The 16,766-nt window shown below is 47.7% G+C and overlaps 2 protein-coding genes across 3 annotated transcripts; one reads left to right on the top strand and one right to left on the bottom strand.

The window, feature by feature from the left end:
• Positions 1-6,915: 6,915 nt before the first annotated feature.
• Positions 6,916-8,019, bottom strand: LOC113762539. The gene has a single exon (XM_027306028.1). It carries the CDS (start codon positions 8,017-8,019, stop codon positions 6,916-6,918), a length of 1,104 nt encoding a protein of 367 aa, XP_027161829.1.
• Positions 8,020-10,768: 2,749 nt separating this feature from the next.
• LOC113762473 (dnaJ protein ERDJ2A-like) lies at positions 10,769-16,338 on the top strand. 2 transcript variants are annotated; one of them, XM_027305935.1, is made up of 11 exons: positions 10,769-11,296; positions 11,876-12,078; positions 12,188-12,283; positions 12,460-12,580; positions 12,702-12,808; positions 12,963-13,180; positions 13,681-13,858; positions 13,972-14,091; positions 14,404-14,490; positions 14,637-14,741; positions 15,136-16,338. In XM_027305935.1, the coding sequence occupies exons 2-11, from the start codon at positions 11,893-11,895 to the stop codon at positions 15,979-15,981; spliced, it is 2,064 nt and encodes a 687-aa protein (XP_027161736.1). In that variant the 5' UTR covers positions 10,769-11,296; positions 11,876-11,892; the 3' UTR covers positions 15,982-16,338. The 2 variants fall into 2 exon arrangements, with proteins under 2 accessions (XP_027161736.1, XP_027161737.1); XM_027305936.1 differs by lacking the exon at positions 10,769-11,296 and adding an exon at positions 11,603-11,623 and having other exon boundaries at positions 11,874-12,078.
• Positions 16,339-16,766: the final 428 nt, after the last annotated feature.

The raw sequence follows: 16,766 nt of genomic DNA on the forward strand, positions 1-16,766 counted from the left end.
TGGTCGACCTGACGGGATCGAGATATGGGTCCTGAAAAGGGAAAACGAAGACGGGACGATAGTCCCCGGAATAACTCCGACGGTCAAGTCAGTAGAGCTCCAGAATAGGATAGTAGTGGAGAATACTTATGTGAGCGTACCTTACATAGTCTTGGTAGAGTAGTATATATAGGACCAGATAAATTGTAGTTTCCTTATGGGAGTCAAAGTCCCCTTAGGGTTCGGAGTCTTCTTAGGGTTTAGCGCGGCGGCCCCTAAATGTTCGGAGGCGACGGCCCATCAGGCCCATCGTAGGAGGCCACTGATACGGCCGAGCTAGACCCCTCATGCCGAGCTGGCCCGTGCCAGCCTCGAGGTATCTACTGCCGACCTGCTGTGCGTAGCGTGCCGATCTAACACGTGTCACACGCGGATTTGCCCCATTACACTAGCCCCCCTTGAGTCTAGAGTCACCGAGGGGTCGCGTGAGTCTGGACCAAATTTCGAAGCGTCAGGTCAGCCTGGGGTGGGACCCACGATCCCACGACCGCGCACCTTGTCCGGATAACCGCCACGTATGCTGTCATAATCGTCACTTCAAGGGTCACGTCCTCCCATGATGACGGTTGTCAGCTCAAGCGTTTTTCCAAGATAACCGTCCTTCAGCAATAAATTCAAATTCCCAACTCGGGCCTTTTCGGCTTCCTGCCCTGGAGGCCTATAAATAGGCCCTTCCAAACGTCACTTTCACGCTTACCTTCTCATTCTCTTCCTCCACAAATTTTATCAGCTCGCTCCTTGCTTAGAGAGTTCCTCCAAGAGTAGCGCCTCCCTCTAAACACACATCAGCTCCTCCTTATCCACTAGTAAGTCTTCTTGTTCCTTTTATGTCTTCTTCGTCCACACACTCAGACATCACTAGCTCGGCACCTAGGCGTAGAGTAGTCCGACCTGCACCCATAGAGATAGTCTCCTCTTCCACCAGTTCTTCCTCCTCTAGCTCGTCCGAATACCTTCCTTCTCCTACTTTAGGCATGGACCAAACCGACCAGCCCGTCCGTCCCGACGCTGGAGTCGCCGACCTAGGGATTCCCCTAGAGGTAGCTCCAGCTCGGACCAGGGCAGGTCCCTCCAGGGGGCCGGATATCGACTTTGGGGAAGTCGAGCTCATTCCCCCTCTGCTAGATCAGGGGAATGTCGACGAGCTGGCGGGGAGATATGACATCCCCCCCCCAGTTCGAGGCCAGGGCTGCCCGACCAGGGGAGTATGCTTGCCGACCTCCTTCTGAATTTGTAGCCATTTACAGGGATCAGCTCATAGCTGGTCTCCGTCTCCCCATTCCCCAATTCCTTTATCAAATTCTGACCTTCTGGGGGATTCGAATAACCCAGCTCGTTCCAAATGCCATCCGATCGATCCTCGGTTTCTTCATTATGTGCCGAGTCCTCGAAATTCCTTACTCCTTGGACCTTTTCAGGTCATTCTTCCAAATGAAGGTGAGCGGACCAGTTCATGGCTGGTTTATTTTGCTCGCAGGAGCGGGGGAGAACTCCCAACCCGCGAGCTGTTCACGCACACCCCTTCTTCCATTAAGGGCTGGAAAGCTCAGTTCTTCTACGTGAAGAACACGGGTTTTCCTCCCTTGACCTGGAGGGAGGAGACCCAAGTATCTGACCCCATTCCTTCACCTCTTCCCGCGGCCGAGCTAGACTGCCTGGTCAGCTCGGACGCCCGATTATCGGTGAAGGAGTTCAGCAATGCCCAACTCCGGTCGGCGGGGCTGATTCGAGCAGAGGTGAACGACCCTGCACCTGACCTCCGACCCCTCACCCCCGAGGAGCTAACAGCTTGTAATCCCTTTGATCTTCTTTTTTCTTCTTCTTTTCTCTTTTTCTCCGCACGAACTGACTTCTTTCTTTGTTCTCAGTGAAGAGGTTCTCTCAGCTATTGAGCATAGGAGGGACAGGCAGCTCGCGCACACCTGCTACCGTATCCTCCTCTGCTCCTAGCGACGTGGCCCCTCCTCCACCAGAGCCTATTCCTCAGACTGCAGCCCAGTCTGCTCCAGTGGAGGAACCTAAAAAGAAGAGGAGGAAGACGACCGCCAAGAAGGCCAGGACCGAGGTGGCTTCCTCCGCTGCCACAACACCGCAACCATCTCCTACTGGTGCTTCCGCGGAGCACTATGGGGTCAACTCGGCCGAGCTGCAGGCCTCATCAGAGTCGCCCCCCTCTATATGGCGAGCGAGGAATGTGATTCCCCTGAAGCCCCCCACCGAGCTGAGCACGCATCCCCATCCTCTCCACTTCTGCCCGAAGTGGGGGCTATCAATGAATGACCGAGCTCAATTTCCAGAGGCTGCTCGAGAACTCGTCAGGGGCTCGGTGCTCCCTCGCGATCATCACTTCCTACAGCTCGCCTCTAACTCTGAGCTGTTAGAGCACTACTACCTGAGCGCAGCTCAGGTAATTCCTCCACCCTCCAGTCTTTTTAGCAAGGTTTCTTTAATACGTAGACCCTGACTGGTTTGGTCTTGCAGCTCAACGTCGTAGGTGTCGAGCTGGCCCAGCGGTACGAGAACATGGGGGAAAATCTCTCCCAAGCTGATGCTGCCAAGAATAGGCTGGCCAGTCAGCTCGAAGTGACAGAGGCGGAGCTAGAAGCCACAAAGAAGCAGCTTACCGACTCTCAGGCCTCCTCCGAACTGGAGAAGAAGAAGATCGCGGAACTGACCGCCCAGCTGGAGGCCGAGCAGAAGAAGTCGGCCGAGCTAATAGAGACAGCGAGGACGGAAGGGCGCCAGCTGGGCGTCCAAGAGTTTAAGAAGTCTGATGCTTTCATGAACGACCTGGCCATCCTGAATGGCCCCGTCCTGCAGCTCGGCTATACCAAAGCCATGGCAGATGTTCAATCCTTGAACTTGCCGGGCTTTGACCTCGACAGATGGCCTGACTACAACCCCCAAGCCGTCCATCAGATTGACAGGCTTGTCGCGGGCTACTCCCATGGGCGCGACCTGGCTGCCTTGGTTGCCGACCCAACTCTTCCTGCGACCTCCCCCGAGCAAGAGCAACAAGGGGAGAACTAGAAAGATAGCATTGTGGATAGGCTGATTAGGCTAGAGTAGGACCCGAGCTGGCCAGCTCGTTTTTGTATGGCCCCCCTTATGTATGCCCTTTTGACATGGAATAGATAGCTTCCTTTCTCATCCAACACTTGTAAAAATTTTCGATCACTCAAAATCTTTGAATACATTATAATCCTCAGTACTGAACTTAATGAAGTGAAAATCAAACCTGTCCAGCTGACTACTTCAGCTCGGGCAGGCTATTTAAAGAAAAAGGCCTCAAAATTGAGCTGTGCCAAAACAGGCCAAGCTAAACGCAGTGAACTAATAAAACACAGAGCAGACCTGTCCAGCTGATCACTTCAGCTCGGGCAGGGTACTAAAGAAAAAGCCTTAGATTTGAGTTGTGCCAGGTACGCGGGACTTCGCTTCCATCCATGCGAGCTAGCTTACAATAACCTGCCCAGTCAGCTTCTTTTACCACGTAGGGACCTTCCCAGTTTGGGTCTAACTTACCCGTGCCCACAGCTCGGCTAACAGAGTTCCTGCGTAACACCAGGTCTCCTGGCTTGAAGGAAATGTGTCTTACCCTAGCGTTGTAGTAGCGTGCGATCTGGCCCTTATACTTAGCCATTCGTATAGCCGCCTCTTCCCTTCGGTGTTCGATCAGGTCCAAGTTAAGCCGCATCTCTTCCTCATTATCTTGAGCCACAAAGTGTTGCACCCTACCTGAGGGTACCCCGACCTCTGCTGGAATCACTGCTTCGGCCCCATATGTCAGGACAAAGGGGGTCTTCTGGGTGGCCGTCCGAGGTGTTGTCCGGTAGGCCCATAGTATGGTGGGTAGCTCCTCCAGCCAATTAGTTCGGGCAGACTCTAATCTTGTCCTCAGGCCGTGCAGGATGGTTCTGTTAACATTCTCGACCTGTCCATTGGCTTGGGGATGGCCCACTGAGGTGAAGTGTTGATGGATGCCGAGCTCGGTGCACCATTCCCGGAGAGATTGATCAGCGAACTGTCTGCCATTGTCCGAGACGAGAGCCCTCGGTATGCCGAATCGGCAGACTATGCTTTTCCAAAGGAATTTCTGGATCGACCTGCTGCTTATCGTGTTGAGGGGCTCGGCCTCTATCCACTTGGTGAAGTAATCAATGGCTATCACCAAGTGCTCACAGCCACCTAGAGCTCGGGGAAACGGCCCCAACAGGTCAATCCCCCACTGGAAGAATGGCCACGGGCTGCTGAGAGGAATCATTTCCTGAGTGGGGGTGTGATGGATTGGGGCATGTAGCTGGCAAGACTTACACCTAGCTACCAGCTCGGCTGGATCCCTAAAGATGGTGGGCCAATAGTATCCAGCCAACATTCCCTTCTTGGCCAATATTCTCGGGCCGACATGATTGCCGCAGATGCCTTCATGTAGCTCTCGTAAAACATAGCTACCTTCCTCAGGCGTTACGCACTTTAACCAAGGCTGCAAGTAAGATTTCCTGTACAAAACTCCATGTGTGAGTGCGTACTTTTGTGACTTGATGAGGATTTTGCGGGCCTCTGACCTGCTCGGCGGAAGCTCCCCACGAGCCAAATACTGAATGATAGGATCCATCCAAGAGCTCACTACCTGAATGACTGCAGCTCTTACCTGTTCATAGGTCCGGCTTTTGACGACCTCCACCAGTATTTCCTGACCTGAGAAGCCAGTTGAGGTGGAGGCTAGTTTAGACAGGGCGTCGGCTCTCTTGTTCTGGCTCCGCGGAATCTGTTCGAGCACGAACTGCTCGAACTGACCCTTCAGTTCACACGTTTTGGCCACGTACTTCCTGAGCGACCCTTCTTTGACCTCGTAGCTCCCCCATACTTGGTTCACTATCAACTGCGAATCGCTATAGACTTTTATCGATCTGGCCCCTAACCTCCGGGCCATCTCCATCCCCGCAATCAAAGCCTCGTATTCTGACTCGTTGTTAGAGGCTCTAAAATCGAACCTCAATGCATAGGGCAGCTCTTCTCCAGTGGGGCTAATTAAGAAGAGCCCCGCACCACATCCTTCCTTGCTTAATGCGCCATCTACGTACAACGTCCAGGTGAGATCTGCAGCCTCTGTATCCCTTCCAGCCTGGGTCGTATCCCTGGCCAGGTCTGCCTTGACCGCTTTTTCGGGGTGCATGGCCTCGACAGCATCTACGGCCTGCCCGACTTTAGCTGCCTCCTCGATCTCTCCGACCTTGGCAGTTCCTTGAGTCTGCTCGGCCTCAGCTGCTTCTCCGGCCTGTCTGTCCTTGGCAGCTTCTTCGGCCGGCTGGGCCTCAGCTGCTTTTTCGGACGGTCCGTCCTCCGCTACCTGTATGGCCTGGGTGACCTCAGCAGCGTCTCCGGTCTGTAAGACCTCTACTGCTTCTCGGGCCTGGGTGGCCTGGGTAGTCTTTGGGGTCTGGAAGGGCTTGGCTGCTTGTCCGGCGTGCGCATTTTTAGCATCTTCTCCATCCTTCCTGGCCTGTATGTCCCTGGTCTGATCGACCTCTGCTTCGGGCAATCCAAAAGAAACGCCATCCGCTATGAAGTCCGCCAAGGCTTGGGCTTTAATGGCCGCCTTGGGCTGATATCCCAGGTCGTACTCCGACAATTCCACAGCCCATTTCACCATCCGACCCGAGGACTCGGGTTTGGAAAGGATCTGCTTCAGGGGCTGGTCCGTCATAACTACTACGGGGTGAGTTTGGAAGTACGTCCTGAGCTTTCGAGCTGCGTGTACTAATGCCAAAACATATCGCTCTACCGCCGAATACCTTGCCTCGGCCCCCTGCAGGGCGCGGCTGACATAATACACAGGTTTCTGCACTTTGTTCTCCTCTCGTACCAGCACTGCACTAATGGCCCCCTCTCCTGCAGCTAAGTAGATGAACAGGGTTTCCCCCATCTCGGGAGAGGACAGAGCTGGCAACCGAGCGAGGTGGGCTTTCAGCTCATCGAACGCCCTCTGGCACTCCAGACTCCACTCGAACTGTCAACCTCCCTTCAGGGACTTGAAGAAAGGCGACCCCCGAACTGCCGATTTGGACAGGAACCTGTTCAAGGCCGCCATCCTCCCTGTCAGACGTTGTACCTCCTTGATAGTTCGGGGTGGAGCCATGTCCATGATGGCTTTGATATTGTCCGGATTAGCTCTTACCCATTCTTTAGAGATCATGTAGCCCAGGAACTTTCCCAACCTGACCCCAAAAGTACACTTCTTGGGGTTTAGCCGCATTCGCGAGCTCCGAAGGACCTCGAAAATTTCCCACAGGTCGGAGATGAACTGCTCCTGGGTTCGGCTTTTCACTAACATATCATCCACATAAACCTCCAGGTTCCGGCCGATCTGATTTGTGAACAGCTTGTTTACCAACCTCTGGTAGGTTGCGCCCGCATTCTTCAGCCCGAATGGCATGGTAACGTAACAGTATGTTCCGTCATCTGTGATGAACGAGGTCTTCTCCTGATCCCCTCGTCCAGGGCTATCTGATTGTACCCCTTGAAGGCGTCCAAAAAACAGAAGATCTCATAGCCGGCTGTTGAGTCTACGAGCTGATCTATCCGTGGAAGTGGGTAACAGTCCTTCGGGCAAGCCTTATTTAAGTCAGTGAAATCCACACACATCCTCCAAACTTTCTCCTCCTTCTTGACCAGCACCGGGTTGGCTAGCCAGATAGGATAGTAGACTTCCTTAACGATATTAGCCTCCAACAATTTACCCACCTCGCTCTTGACGACCTCCTTTCGCTCAGGAGCGAAATTTCTCTTCTTCTGCTTCACAGGCCGGACGTTAGGGTCCACATGTAGTCTATGAACCGCCAGCTCGGTGGGGATCCCGGGCATGTCATCAGCACTCTAAGCAAAAATCTCTGCGTATTCCACCAAGAGCGATTCCAAAGAACTCCTGATCAGCTCACCCAGACCGGTGCCGACCTTTACTGTGCGCTCGGGCCGGCCGGATTGGACGGGCAGCTCGGCCAACCCCTCGTCTGTCTCCAATCTTTCCCCCTTCTCCAGGGGTTCCCAGGATTCTAGACAAATTGTCTGAGCTACCAATTTCTCTTTGCCCTTGAGGGTGGCAATATAACACGCTCTCGCCACCTCCGGATCTCCCAGCACCTCAGCTACCCCAGCAGAGGTAGGAAACTTCATACTGAGGTGCAAGGTGGAGCAAATAGCTCGGAGGGCATTCAGCGTGGGTCGTCCAAGAATCATATTGTAGGACGACGGCTCCTTAACCACCGCGAAGTTTACCGGGACCGTTCGGCACTTCGGGGACACCCCCACCATAACCATGAGAGTAATCATCCCTTCCGGTCTTACAGGAGGACCTGCAAAACCGATCAACGGGGTTCGAACCGGCACGAGCTGCTTATCCTCCAGCTGCAGCTCCTTAAAGGTCTTGTAATACAGCACGTCTATGGCACTTCCGTTGTCTATGTACACCTTCTTCACCTTGAAATTACAGGTGATGACCTCTATCACAATGGCTTCATGGTTATTGGAGGCCAAAGGGACCGCGTCCTCTGGTCCATAGATTATTTCTTCATATATCTTCAATCGCTTGGCCGAACTCTCCCCCGTGGGAGGGGGGCGATTGTGCCGCCGAGCTGTATGGCTATCTCCGCCAGCAGGTCCTCCAGCAATAGTGTTAATCACCCCCGCCAGGTTCTGTATTTCCTGCTCGGGAGTTCGGTCGCGAGGCCCCTGAGACCGGTCCCGGGGGTAGCCCGGACGTTCCGACCTGGGCCTTCCTCGTTGCTGGTCAGCTCGTTCCTCCCGTACGAACTGCCCAAGATGGCCTCGTTTGATCAATTTCTCAATGTCTTTCTTGAGATGACGGCAGTCCTCCGTATCGTGCCCCACATCTCGATGGTAAGCGCAATACAGACCTTGGTCCCGTCTGCTTTTGTCCCCGGCCAAAGGCCGAGGAGGTCGGGAGAGCCCCTCCTGCTCCATCACCGCGAGCACTCGAGCTCGGGGTGCCGTGAGGCCAGTCTAGGACTTGTCTCCCCCCATTGGGCGGCTCCGGGGAAGGCGGTCATAAGCGCTCTTCCTTCCCAGGCCAGGTCGTGCATCCACCTGGTCGGCGCCCCTCCTGCGCTTGTCATCCCTCAGCCTTTCTTGTGCACTCTTAAGGCGGTTGGCTTCCTCCGCGTTGGCCTTCTCATGGGCTCGGTCTAGCATTTCCCGAACTGACTTGGGAGGCCTCTCCACGAGCTCGGTGTAAAGCTTTTGCTTGCGCAGCCCATTGATGAAGGCGGCCATGACCACATTGTCGTCGCGATCTCGAACCTGAAGGGACTCGTTATTGAAGCGCACCATGTACTCGCGCAAGGACTCTTCTGGCTTCTGTTGGATAGTCATGAGGTGAGCGGTACTTTTAGAGTAGGCTCGTGAAGAAACGAACTGTGCTGAGAACTGTCGTGCGAGCTGGTTAAAAGAACTGATCGATCTAGGGGGAAGCCCCTGGAACCACTGCCGGGCCCTTCCTTCTAGGAACATTGGGAAGGTCTTGCACCTGACCGCATCCGCGACTGTCTGTAAACGCATTTGCGTCATGAACACGAACAGGTGGTCTTCCGGATCCGTGGTTGCGTCGTAAGGTTTCATGTTTGAAATTTTGAACTTCGCAGGCAGTTGGTATTCCTCGATATCGAGCACAAAGGGGGAAGCGATGTACCTGTCCGCCTCAGGGTCCAGAAGTAGGTCCAGTTCGTCCTGCACCTGTTGTCGTTCTTTCCGGGGAGAGAGGTCTCCCCTGGGGAACCTCCGGACGGGCTCCGGGTGTTCAGTTCGGGAGTTCTTGTGAGAAGGTTCTACGACCTCGACTTGCTCACGCGTGACTTCCCGGCGCGCCCGCTTGGCCCCAGTTTTGGTGGGACTCCCAGTTCGGGATTCTAACTGATCTGCTCCCTGAACCTTTGGCTCCTTGTCCTGATGACCTTCCGACTGCCCTTTGAGGTAGCTCACGATCGCCTCGAAGGTGGGCAGGTTCTCTGCCACCGTCTGAACCAGTTGTTCAGGCGGGATTCGTGAGGGCCCTGCCCCTCCTTCTCCGGGTGCTGGACCCCGAGAGGGGTTTTGGGGGCCACTACGCTCGGTCCCCTTGGACCCGCCAGCGTTCCTCTGCGACCTAGTCTTCGGCATGACTCGCAATGAAGTGTAACGTGTTTCCCACAGACGGCGCCAATTGATGCGACTGCCAAAAACTATATCCGAGCTGAACTGTAATGAACCGAGCTGCCCACGCGTGGTCGACCTGACGGGATCGAGATATGGGTCTTGAAAAGGGAAAACGAAGACGGGACGATAGTCCCCGGAATAACTCCGACGGCCAAGTCAGTAGAGCTCCAGAATAGGGTAGTAGTGGAGAATACTTATGTGAGCGTACCTTACATAGTCTTGATAAATTGTAGTTTCCTTATGGGAGTCAAAGTCCCCTTAGGGTTCGGAGTCTTCTTAGGGTTTAGCGCGGCGGCCCCTAAATGTTCGGAGGCGGCGGCCCATCAGGCCCATCGTAGGAGGCCACTGATACGGCCGAGCTGGACCCCTCATGCCGAGCTGGCCCGTGCCAGCCTCGAGGTATCTACTGCCGACCTGCTGTGCGCAGCGTGCCGATCTAACACGTGTCACACGCGGATTTGCCCCATTACAGTATGCAAATCGCTCAAATTAAGACACAGATCTAGAATTTACACACTAGTATTTAACTAAGGTGGTCACGGTTTGATATCAATATGGGAATAATATTTAAAAAAAAAAAAAAAGGTGGTCACGGTTTGGGTTTGAACCAGAATCGAATGGAATTTGGACGGGTTGTTTGTGAAGGGACTCAAAACCAAATTTTGGAAATTTTTCCAAAATTGGAATCATAATCGTCGTGACTATCTCAACCGAGGGTGTCGAGAGTTTAGAACCAAGTCAAACCATTTTAAAAAAATACTTGCTATTTAAATCTATTTGGCCAATTTAGAATTCAATATATAAACACCCAATACTAGTAGCCCCAATTCTGGTCCACAACTCATTGTTCCGTTCCATTAGTAAACCTAGATCAAATAATTGATTTCAGTCCAAGACCAACAAGTGTTTAAATATAATTTCAAAGTCGAAGGTTTGAGAACTATGATGATAATCGTTTTACTATAAGTAGTGGCTATAATCATGTATAATTTTAATTGTCTTTTTTTATTATTTTCTCTATGCTAAATAACTTATTTTCCTTCCTATTCTCACAACTTATTAGGATTTGTGCTTTGACACAATTATTACTGCATATTTTTTTCTTTTATTTCCTTTCTAGTTTATGTTATTCAATTCAAAATACATAAAGAAGCATAAAAAACACTAGTAGGAGACAAATAGGATAAATGGTCATAATCATCCCTAAATTTTTTTACTAATGTTGATTTAGTCCATAACTTTTATTTCAAACCAATTTGATACTTGAGTTTTTTTTTTTTTTATCTAATTAAGACCTTCTTCTGTGGTGACACCACCACCTAAAAGTATTTTGACTCATAATGTAACAATTAAGCAGAGGCCATTTTGAGAGCATTAAATTATCTCCTCTGTCCACCATTAATCTCTATGGCCCCCCATCTAACGCCTTCTTCTTCTTCTTCTTCTTTGATTTTGAAAGTAGGAGGAGTTTGGTAGCGGCAACGAAGAATGATAGAGAGAGGAATCCAAAATAGGAGTCGCTGCAGAGTGTCTTAATTAAATTCGGAAAATAAGTTGACATATCAAATGGTTAAGAATAAAAAATAGGAAACAAATCCACATTGACATTAGTAAAAAGTTTAGGAATGTATTGGCCATTTACCCAAGACAAATAGGACGGATCTTAACTCTTAGAGCCAACGGCCGAGTCCCTGAAGAGTGCTGACACTAACCGGCTAACCTACCAAAAATTGAGGAGAATTGGTAATAGACGTTAGTTCCCGTTTACCTGATAAGTGGTAAATGGCAATAAATGCTATCGAAGATGATAGTAGTATTACGTTATGGGGTTGACAGCTTTGACAATGAGTAGAATGGCGAAGGAAAATTGAAGGGGGCAAAGCAGAATTGCAGAGTAGCAGTACTTGCGAAACGAAAGAGAACCACCATTGTCGTTTGCCTCCATCGAGTACAACTGAGTACTGACAAAACCCCCGCAAGCGCCCACACGGCAACGTCAGATTGGTGCAGAAAATCGGATCTTCCCATAGCCGCTCCCAGTTTGTTGTTGGTAATTCAACCTGCTCTGGTTTTCTTGATAACTCGTATACCCGTTTGTTCTTGTATCAACTTATCGAATTGACTAGCTTCTGAAACAAATCGCGTTGACCATCTCTCATTTCATCTTCTTTTTCCCATTGTTTTCGAGGCTGGCAATGATCTCTATAGGTCAAAATAAATCATGCCCGTGATCCTGATTGACGTGTAAAGTTTGTCTCTTTTATGGGTTTTACAGAAGCTTATGATTGCTATGTTGCATTGATTTCGCCCCTGATTTGTTCGTTTGGGTTCAGCAAGTTCTTTCTCATGGTTCACTGCAGTAACTTTCCTTGATTGGGTGTGTAAATTCTGAGTCATATTTAGGATTGCAGCCATGTCTACCACTGAACTTGCCGTTTTCCTTGTTATTTAATTGACTGCATTTGGAAGAACTTCGCATTTCTTAGTTACGGGGACCCAGTGTTCAAAAAGGTTCCTTGAGCGATTTTGTATTTTTTGTCTTTTTCTTAAGGTTTTACTGGCATGTTTTCAATTTTTGCTTACTTTTGCCACTTTAAGTCAGCTGCACTGCTTATTTTTCATTGTAGAGACGGTACAAAGTTAACTATGGCAGCCTCTGATGAAACTGGTGCACTGTTTCCGATTTTCATATTGGCCACGATTGCCCTGCCTTTGGTACCTTATACAATACTGAAGTTATTCCGTCCTGCCTCAAAGAAAACAAGGAGCATCCATTGTGACTGTTCAGACTGCTTCCGGTCAGGAAAGTACCGCAAATCAATTTCTAGTCAGGTACGCCAGTCATCAGTTGATTAGTTATGTGCTATTATATGGATATGTTGGTCAGGGATATGGTCACGTTCTGAGTACTGGTAATGCTTTTGATTTTTTTTCCCTGCAGACATCAAACTTCTTGACATGCCATAACTTGATGATAATTATGCTCTGGTTCTTCATGGGAATCCTTGTTTTCTACATCAAGAACATGAGCCGCGAGGTAATTAATGATCAGGTCTCAGTCATGTTGATATGCAAACTCTATTTCTTAAAAAGTTTGTTCTGAATAGTTGTGCAAATACTTTCTATGATAGCTCTATACTTTCTCTACGTGATTGTACCCTGTACCAGAGCGAAATGTCATATCTTTGTTGGTTGTTGCCCTATCTCTCTCAGATTCAAGTTTTTGAGCCATTTGGAATTCTTGGACTAGAGCCCGGAGCTTCTGACTCACAGATTAAGAAGGCTTATCGTAGGCTTTCAATTCAATATCATCCGGATAAAAACCCCGATCCAGGTTGAGGGTGTTCAGTCTATTTACTTTTCGTGTGTTATCTAGTGAATGATGAAGATTTGAGCATTTCTCATCCATAAGCTGTACTTATTGTATCTGTCATTTTTATGATTTTTACTTCCAGATGCTCATAAGTATTTTGTTGAGTACATATCCAAGGCTTATCAGGCTCTGACAGATCCTATTTCCCGTGAAAATTTTGAGAAATATGGACATCCAGATGGAAGACAGGTTCGTTGTACTTTATTCCACAAGTTACTGTTCTTGTTCATCTGGTTGCATTCTGAAGGGATCAGAAAATTAGGAATGCCTCTTACAGCTGAAAATGCTATAACTCTTCTGTTTTTGGCACTTTGAATTGTGACACAATGGTCTTGTGCTGTAGGGATTCCAAATTGGGATAGCTCTTCCTCAGTTTCTGCTAAATAACAATGGCGAATCTGGTGGGATTCTGTTGCTTTCAATTGTTGGGGTTGTAATACTATTGCCATTGGTGATGGCTGTTGTATATCTAGCAAGATCATCAAAATATACTGGAAATTATGTCAAACGTGAAACACTAGTCACCTATTTTGAGTCGATGAAACCATCTTTGTCTTTGAGGTATAATTTTTGCTTTTGAGTGGATGGGAAATATGTGCTTTCAACTTTATTTGATCTTTGTTTCTAAATAAGATAAATATAAATGAACAATACAGGTATTTGTTCAGTCATTTTATCTTCGTTATTGCTTTTGAGGGGATTTTGTTCCAATGCATTGAATACTTTGCAATCCTTGTTCACTGTCATATAGTGGATTACCTATCTCTAACTATTGTTGCTTGCCCATTTTGACAAGTTGACTTTGCAAAAACTTTTATCTTTATGAATTTTAGTGTTTCAATTTCTGCAAAGGATGTAGTCCCTAACTTTTGAAGATGGTACTTGTTAATCTCATTTGCTGAATATTTTCTTCAAACAGGACCATGCATTGCAAAATTTAGCCACCTCTTCGGCATTTTGTGATAATGTTGTTTCTGTTGCTTGGTTTATACACTGTTATTTTTGCACACACGAATGGTCTCTCTGACATCTTTATCTTCTACACTGCAAAAATTTTTTAGGAAAGTTGTGGACATCTTCATTGAGGCTGAGGAGTACAAGAGTCTTCCAGTCCGAAGGACTGACAAAGATCCAATTCAGAAACTCTTTACAATAGTAAGAAATGAATTGAGCCTGGATCAAAAGAATGGGAAACAGGAGGAGGCAAAATTTTGGAAGCAGCACCCAGCAGTAATTAAGGTAATGAAAGATGGAAGTGAATGATATAGCCCTTTTACTATGGTCATTTTTCAAATTATGCGCAACTTCTACTTTCTTATTTTGGGCCTTTTTTTCTCTTTTTATGGTCTCAGACAGCACTGTTGTTGCAAGCCCATTTAACTCGGGAAAAAACAGTATTGACCCCAGATTTGCAGCGTGACCTCAACTTTGTGCTGCAATTGGCACCTCGCCTTCTTGAAGAGCTGATGAAGGTACATTATCCGCCTCTGCATTCATACAAACATACATGTAAAAAACACAGACACCTCGCTTCCACATATGTCTATATCTTGATGCTAATTTCAACTGCAAAATGTTTGTAATGAAATCACTGACCCTGCTTTTTTAAAATTTTGGGCAACGAGGCTGGCAAAGGAAAAGACATTGCTTTATAGGTTTAACCCAAAATTTATGTTTTCCTTCTTCTGATAAGTATCTATACTCAAAGTCGATCATCATAATCATTTAAATGAGGTGCCATTCTGCTTATAACATCTTATAGATTGTTTACATACTGTGTGCAGATGGCTGTTATACCTCGAAATGCCAAGGGGCATGGGTGGCTAAGACCTGCCACTGGAGTTATGGAGCTTTCACAGTGCATTATTCAGGTGATGTGTTTAATCAGGTGGTATCAAATTTTGATGTTTTAAACATCAAAAGAGCTTGTCAACTCTCTCAAATAGTAAATAGTTCAAGAAGGGAGATGTCTGAATAGTATGTGAACTTGATTTATATACAATGGGATCTGATGCAGGCTGTTCGTCTTAGTGCAAGGAAGGTCTCATCCACCGATGGTATTGCTTCTTTTCTACAACTTCCACACTTCAGTGAAGCAGTTGCAGAAAAATTAGCTCGCAAGGTATGCTGAACCTTTACGTACCGAGTTACTTCAGTCCCTGGTTTCATTGGTAACCTGCAGCAATTAGTTTCTTGAGATGCTTCAGGTCATTTTGGTGGTTTCACCTTTGAAAATGAGTTCAAGAGAGAATGCTAGAATTCCCTGGAAACTGAATATCTGAATTTCTTGCTAACTGGGCATGCATGTACTTCTGTGCCAATGAGGGGGGCCTAATGATGATCCTTCCTTGCTTTTGCACATTATTACAATTATTGGGGTAGTTGGGAATTCTGGTGGTGATCCTTGCTTTTGCTCATAATCACAATTATTGGGTTAGTTTGGAATTCTGGTGTGCAACTCAACATTTCCTGGATTGGTTGATGTTGTTTGATCCTTGATCTTCATTTTATGGCAGAAGGTAAGATTTCAGGAGCTTCAGGGAATGAGTCTTCAAGAACGTCTTGAGTTGCTTTCTGAGGTAGCTGGTTTCTCTGCTGCTGAAATCCAAGATGTGGAGAAGGTGCTGGGGTTGATGCCTTGTCCAACAGTTGAAGTTACTTGTGAGACCGAGGGTGAGGAGGGTATACAAGAAGGTGACATTGTGACGGTACAGGCTTGGGTGACTTTAAAACGTGCTAATGGTTTGATCAAGGCCGTCCCACATGCCCCATCCTATCCATTCCACAAGGAAGAAAATTTCTGGCTTTTGCTTGCAGATGCCAATGCCAATAGTGTGTGGTTTTCACAGAAGGTCAATTTTATGGATGAAGCTGCAGCAGTAATTGCTGCTTCAGAAGCAGTTCGGGAGAAAATGGAAGTCCTGGGGGCAGCTGGCGATGAGACTGGTGCTGCAGTGATAGAAGCTGTTGATAGAGTTAGGAGTGGTTCCCGACTCATCATGGGCAAGTTTCTAGCTCCAGCTGAAGGAAATTACAACTTGACTTGTTATTTGCTTTGTGATTCCTGGATAGGTTGTGATAAGACAACGAGCTTGAAGGTGAAAGTCTCAAAACGGAGCAGAACTATGACTCGAAGGGGTCAAGTGATGGAGGAAGAACCCATTCCGGAGGATCTCAGTGAAGACGGAGAGGAGATTGAAGAAGAGAAAGATGACGATTATGAGAGCGAGTACAGTGAAGATGAAGATGAAAAACCCAACACAAGTAAAAAAAACTTTGTGAAAGGCCCTGCAGTAGGAAAGGGCAAGGAGGATAAAAAGAAGGGGTCCAACAAAGGCCCTGCTCGTAAGAAGGGCAGGTAATACAGATGAGAAAGTGCAAAGTTGGAAGTTCCAATCTCTTAGGTGATACAATGGCATGTGGTCAAAGGGGAGCACCTCCCTAATTACAGTATGATGCTAGAACGACGAATTATGTTGGTTGTCAACCTCACAGAAGATATTGAACTGAAAATTTTTGCTGGATAGATTTAGTTGCATGTGGGATTTTGCTTTCTCTCCTTTGTCTGCTGCTTTTAGTAGTGTAATTTACCAAATCATCCATGTTGTCTGTTGTCTGTTGATGAGAGCTTCGGTGTAGTTGAGTTTAGCTGAGAGATGGAGAACAACAACATTTGATGAATTCTTTAGGACTCGTGTTCGTGCTTGTTGCTCTGAGAAGAGTTTGTCTGCTCTTTCCTTTTTTTTTTTTTTTTTTGTTCTTGGATTTTTTTGGTGTGTGGGGGCGCAATGCAGCAGAATGGCAGTAGCAACTAATAGCAACGAATGGAATCTCAAATGGTGGATAATTTTGAACTTAAAATGAAACTGGCCAACTGGGCATTCTCCCATGGCGGATATGGCTGGGCATCTATTGTGAATATTCTTCTTATTCGGTCCAGATCTTTTTGCAGATGGGTTCCTATTCTGTCCAGATCATTCATCATTTTGCATCCCACCCCGTTTTGACAATTCTTAACGGATTAATAATCGATGTGTTTATTGAATAGTAGCTTATTTGAGATAATTTTTTTAAAAAAAATATTGTAATATTTACTTTTTTTTTAAAAAAAAAAAATGTGACATCACGGCCGCAAGATACTAAAAGA

The sequence above is a fragment of the Coffea eugenioides genome, chromosome 2, assembly GCF_003713205.1.
Source record: "Coffea eugenioides isolate CCC68of chromosome 2, Ceug_1.0, whole genome shotgun sequence".
NCBI lineage: Eukaryota > Viridiplantae > Streptophyta > Magnoliopsida > Gentianales > Rubiaceae > Coffea > Coffea eugenioides.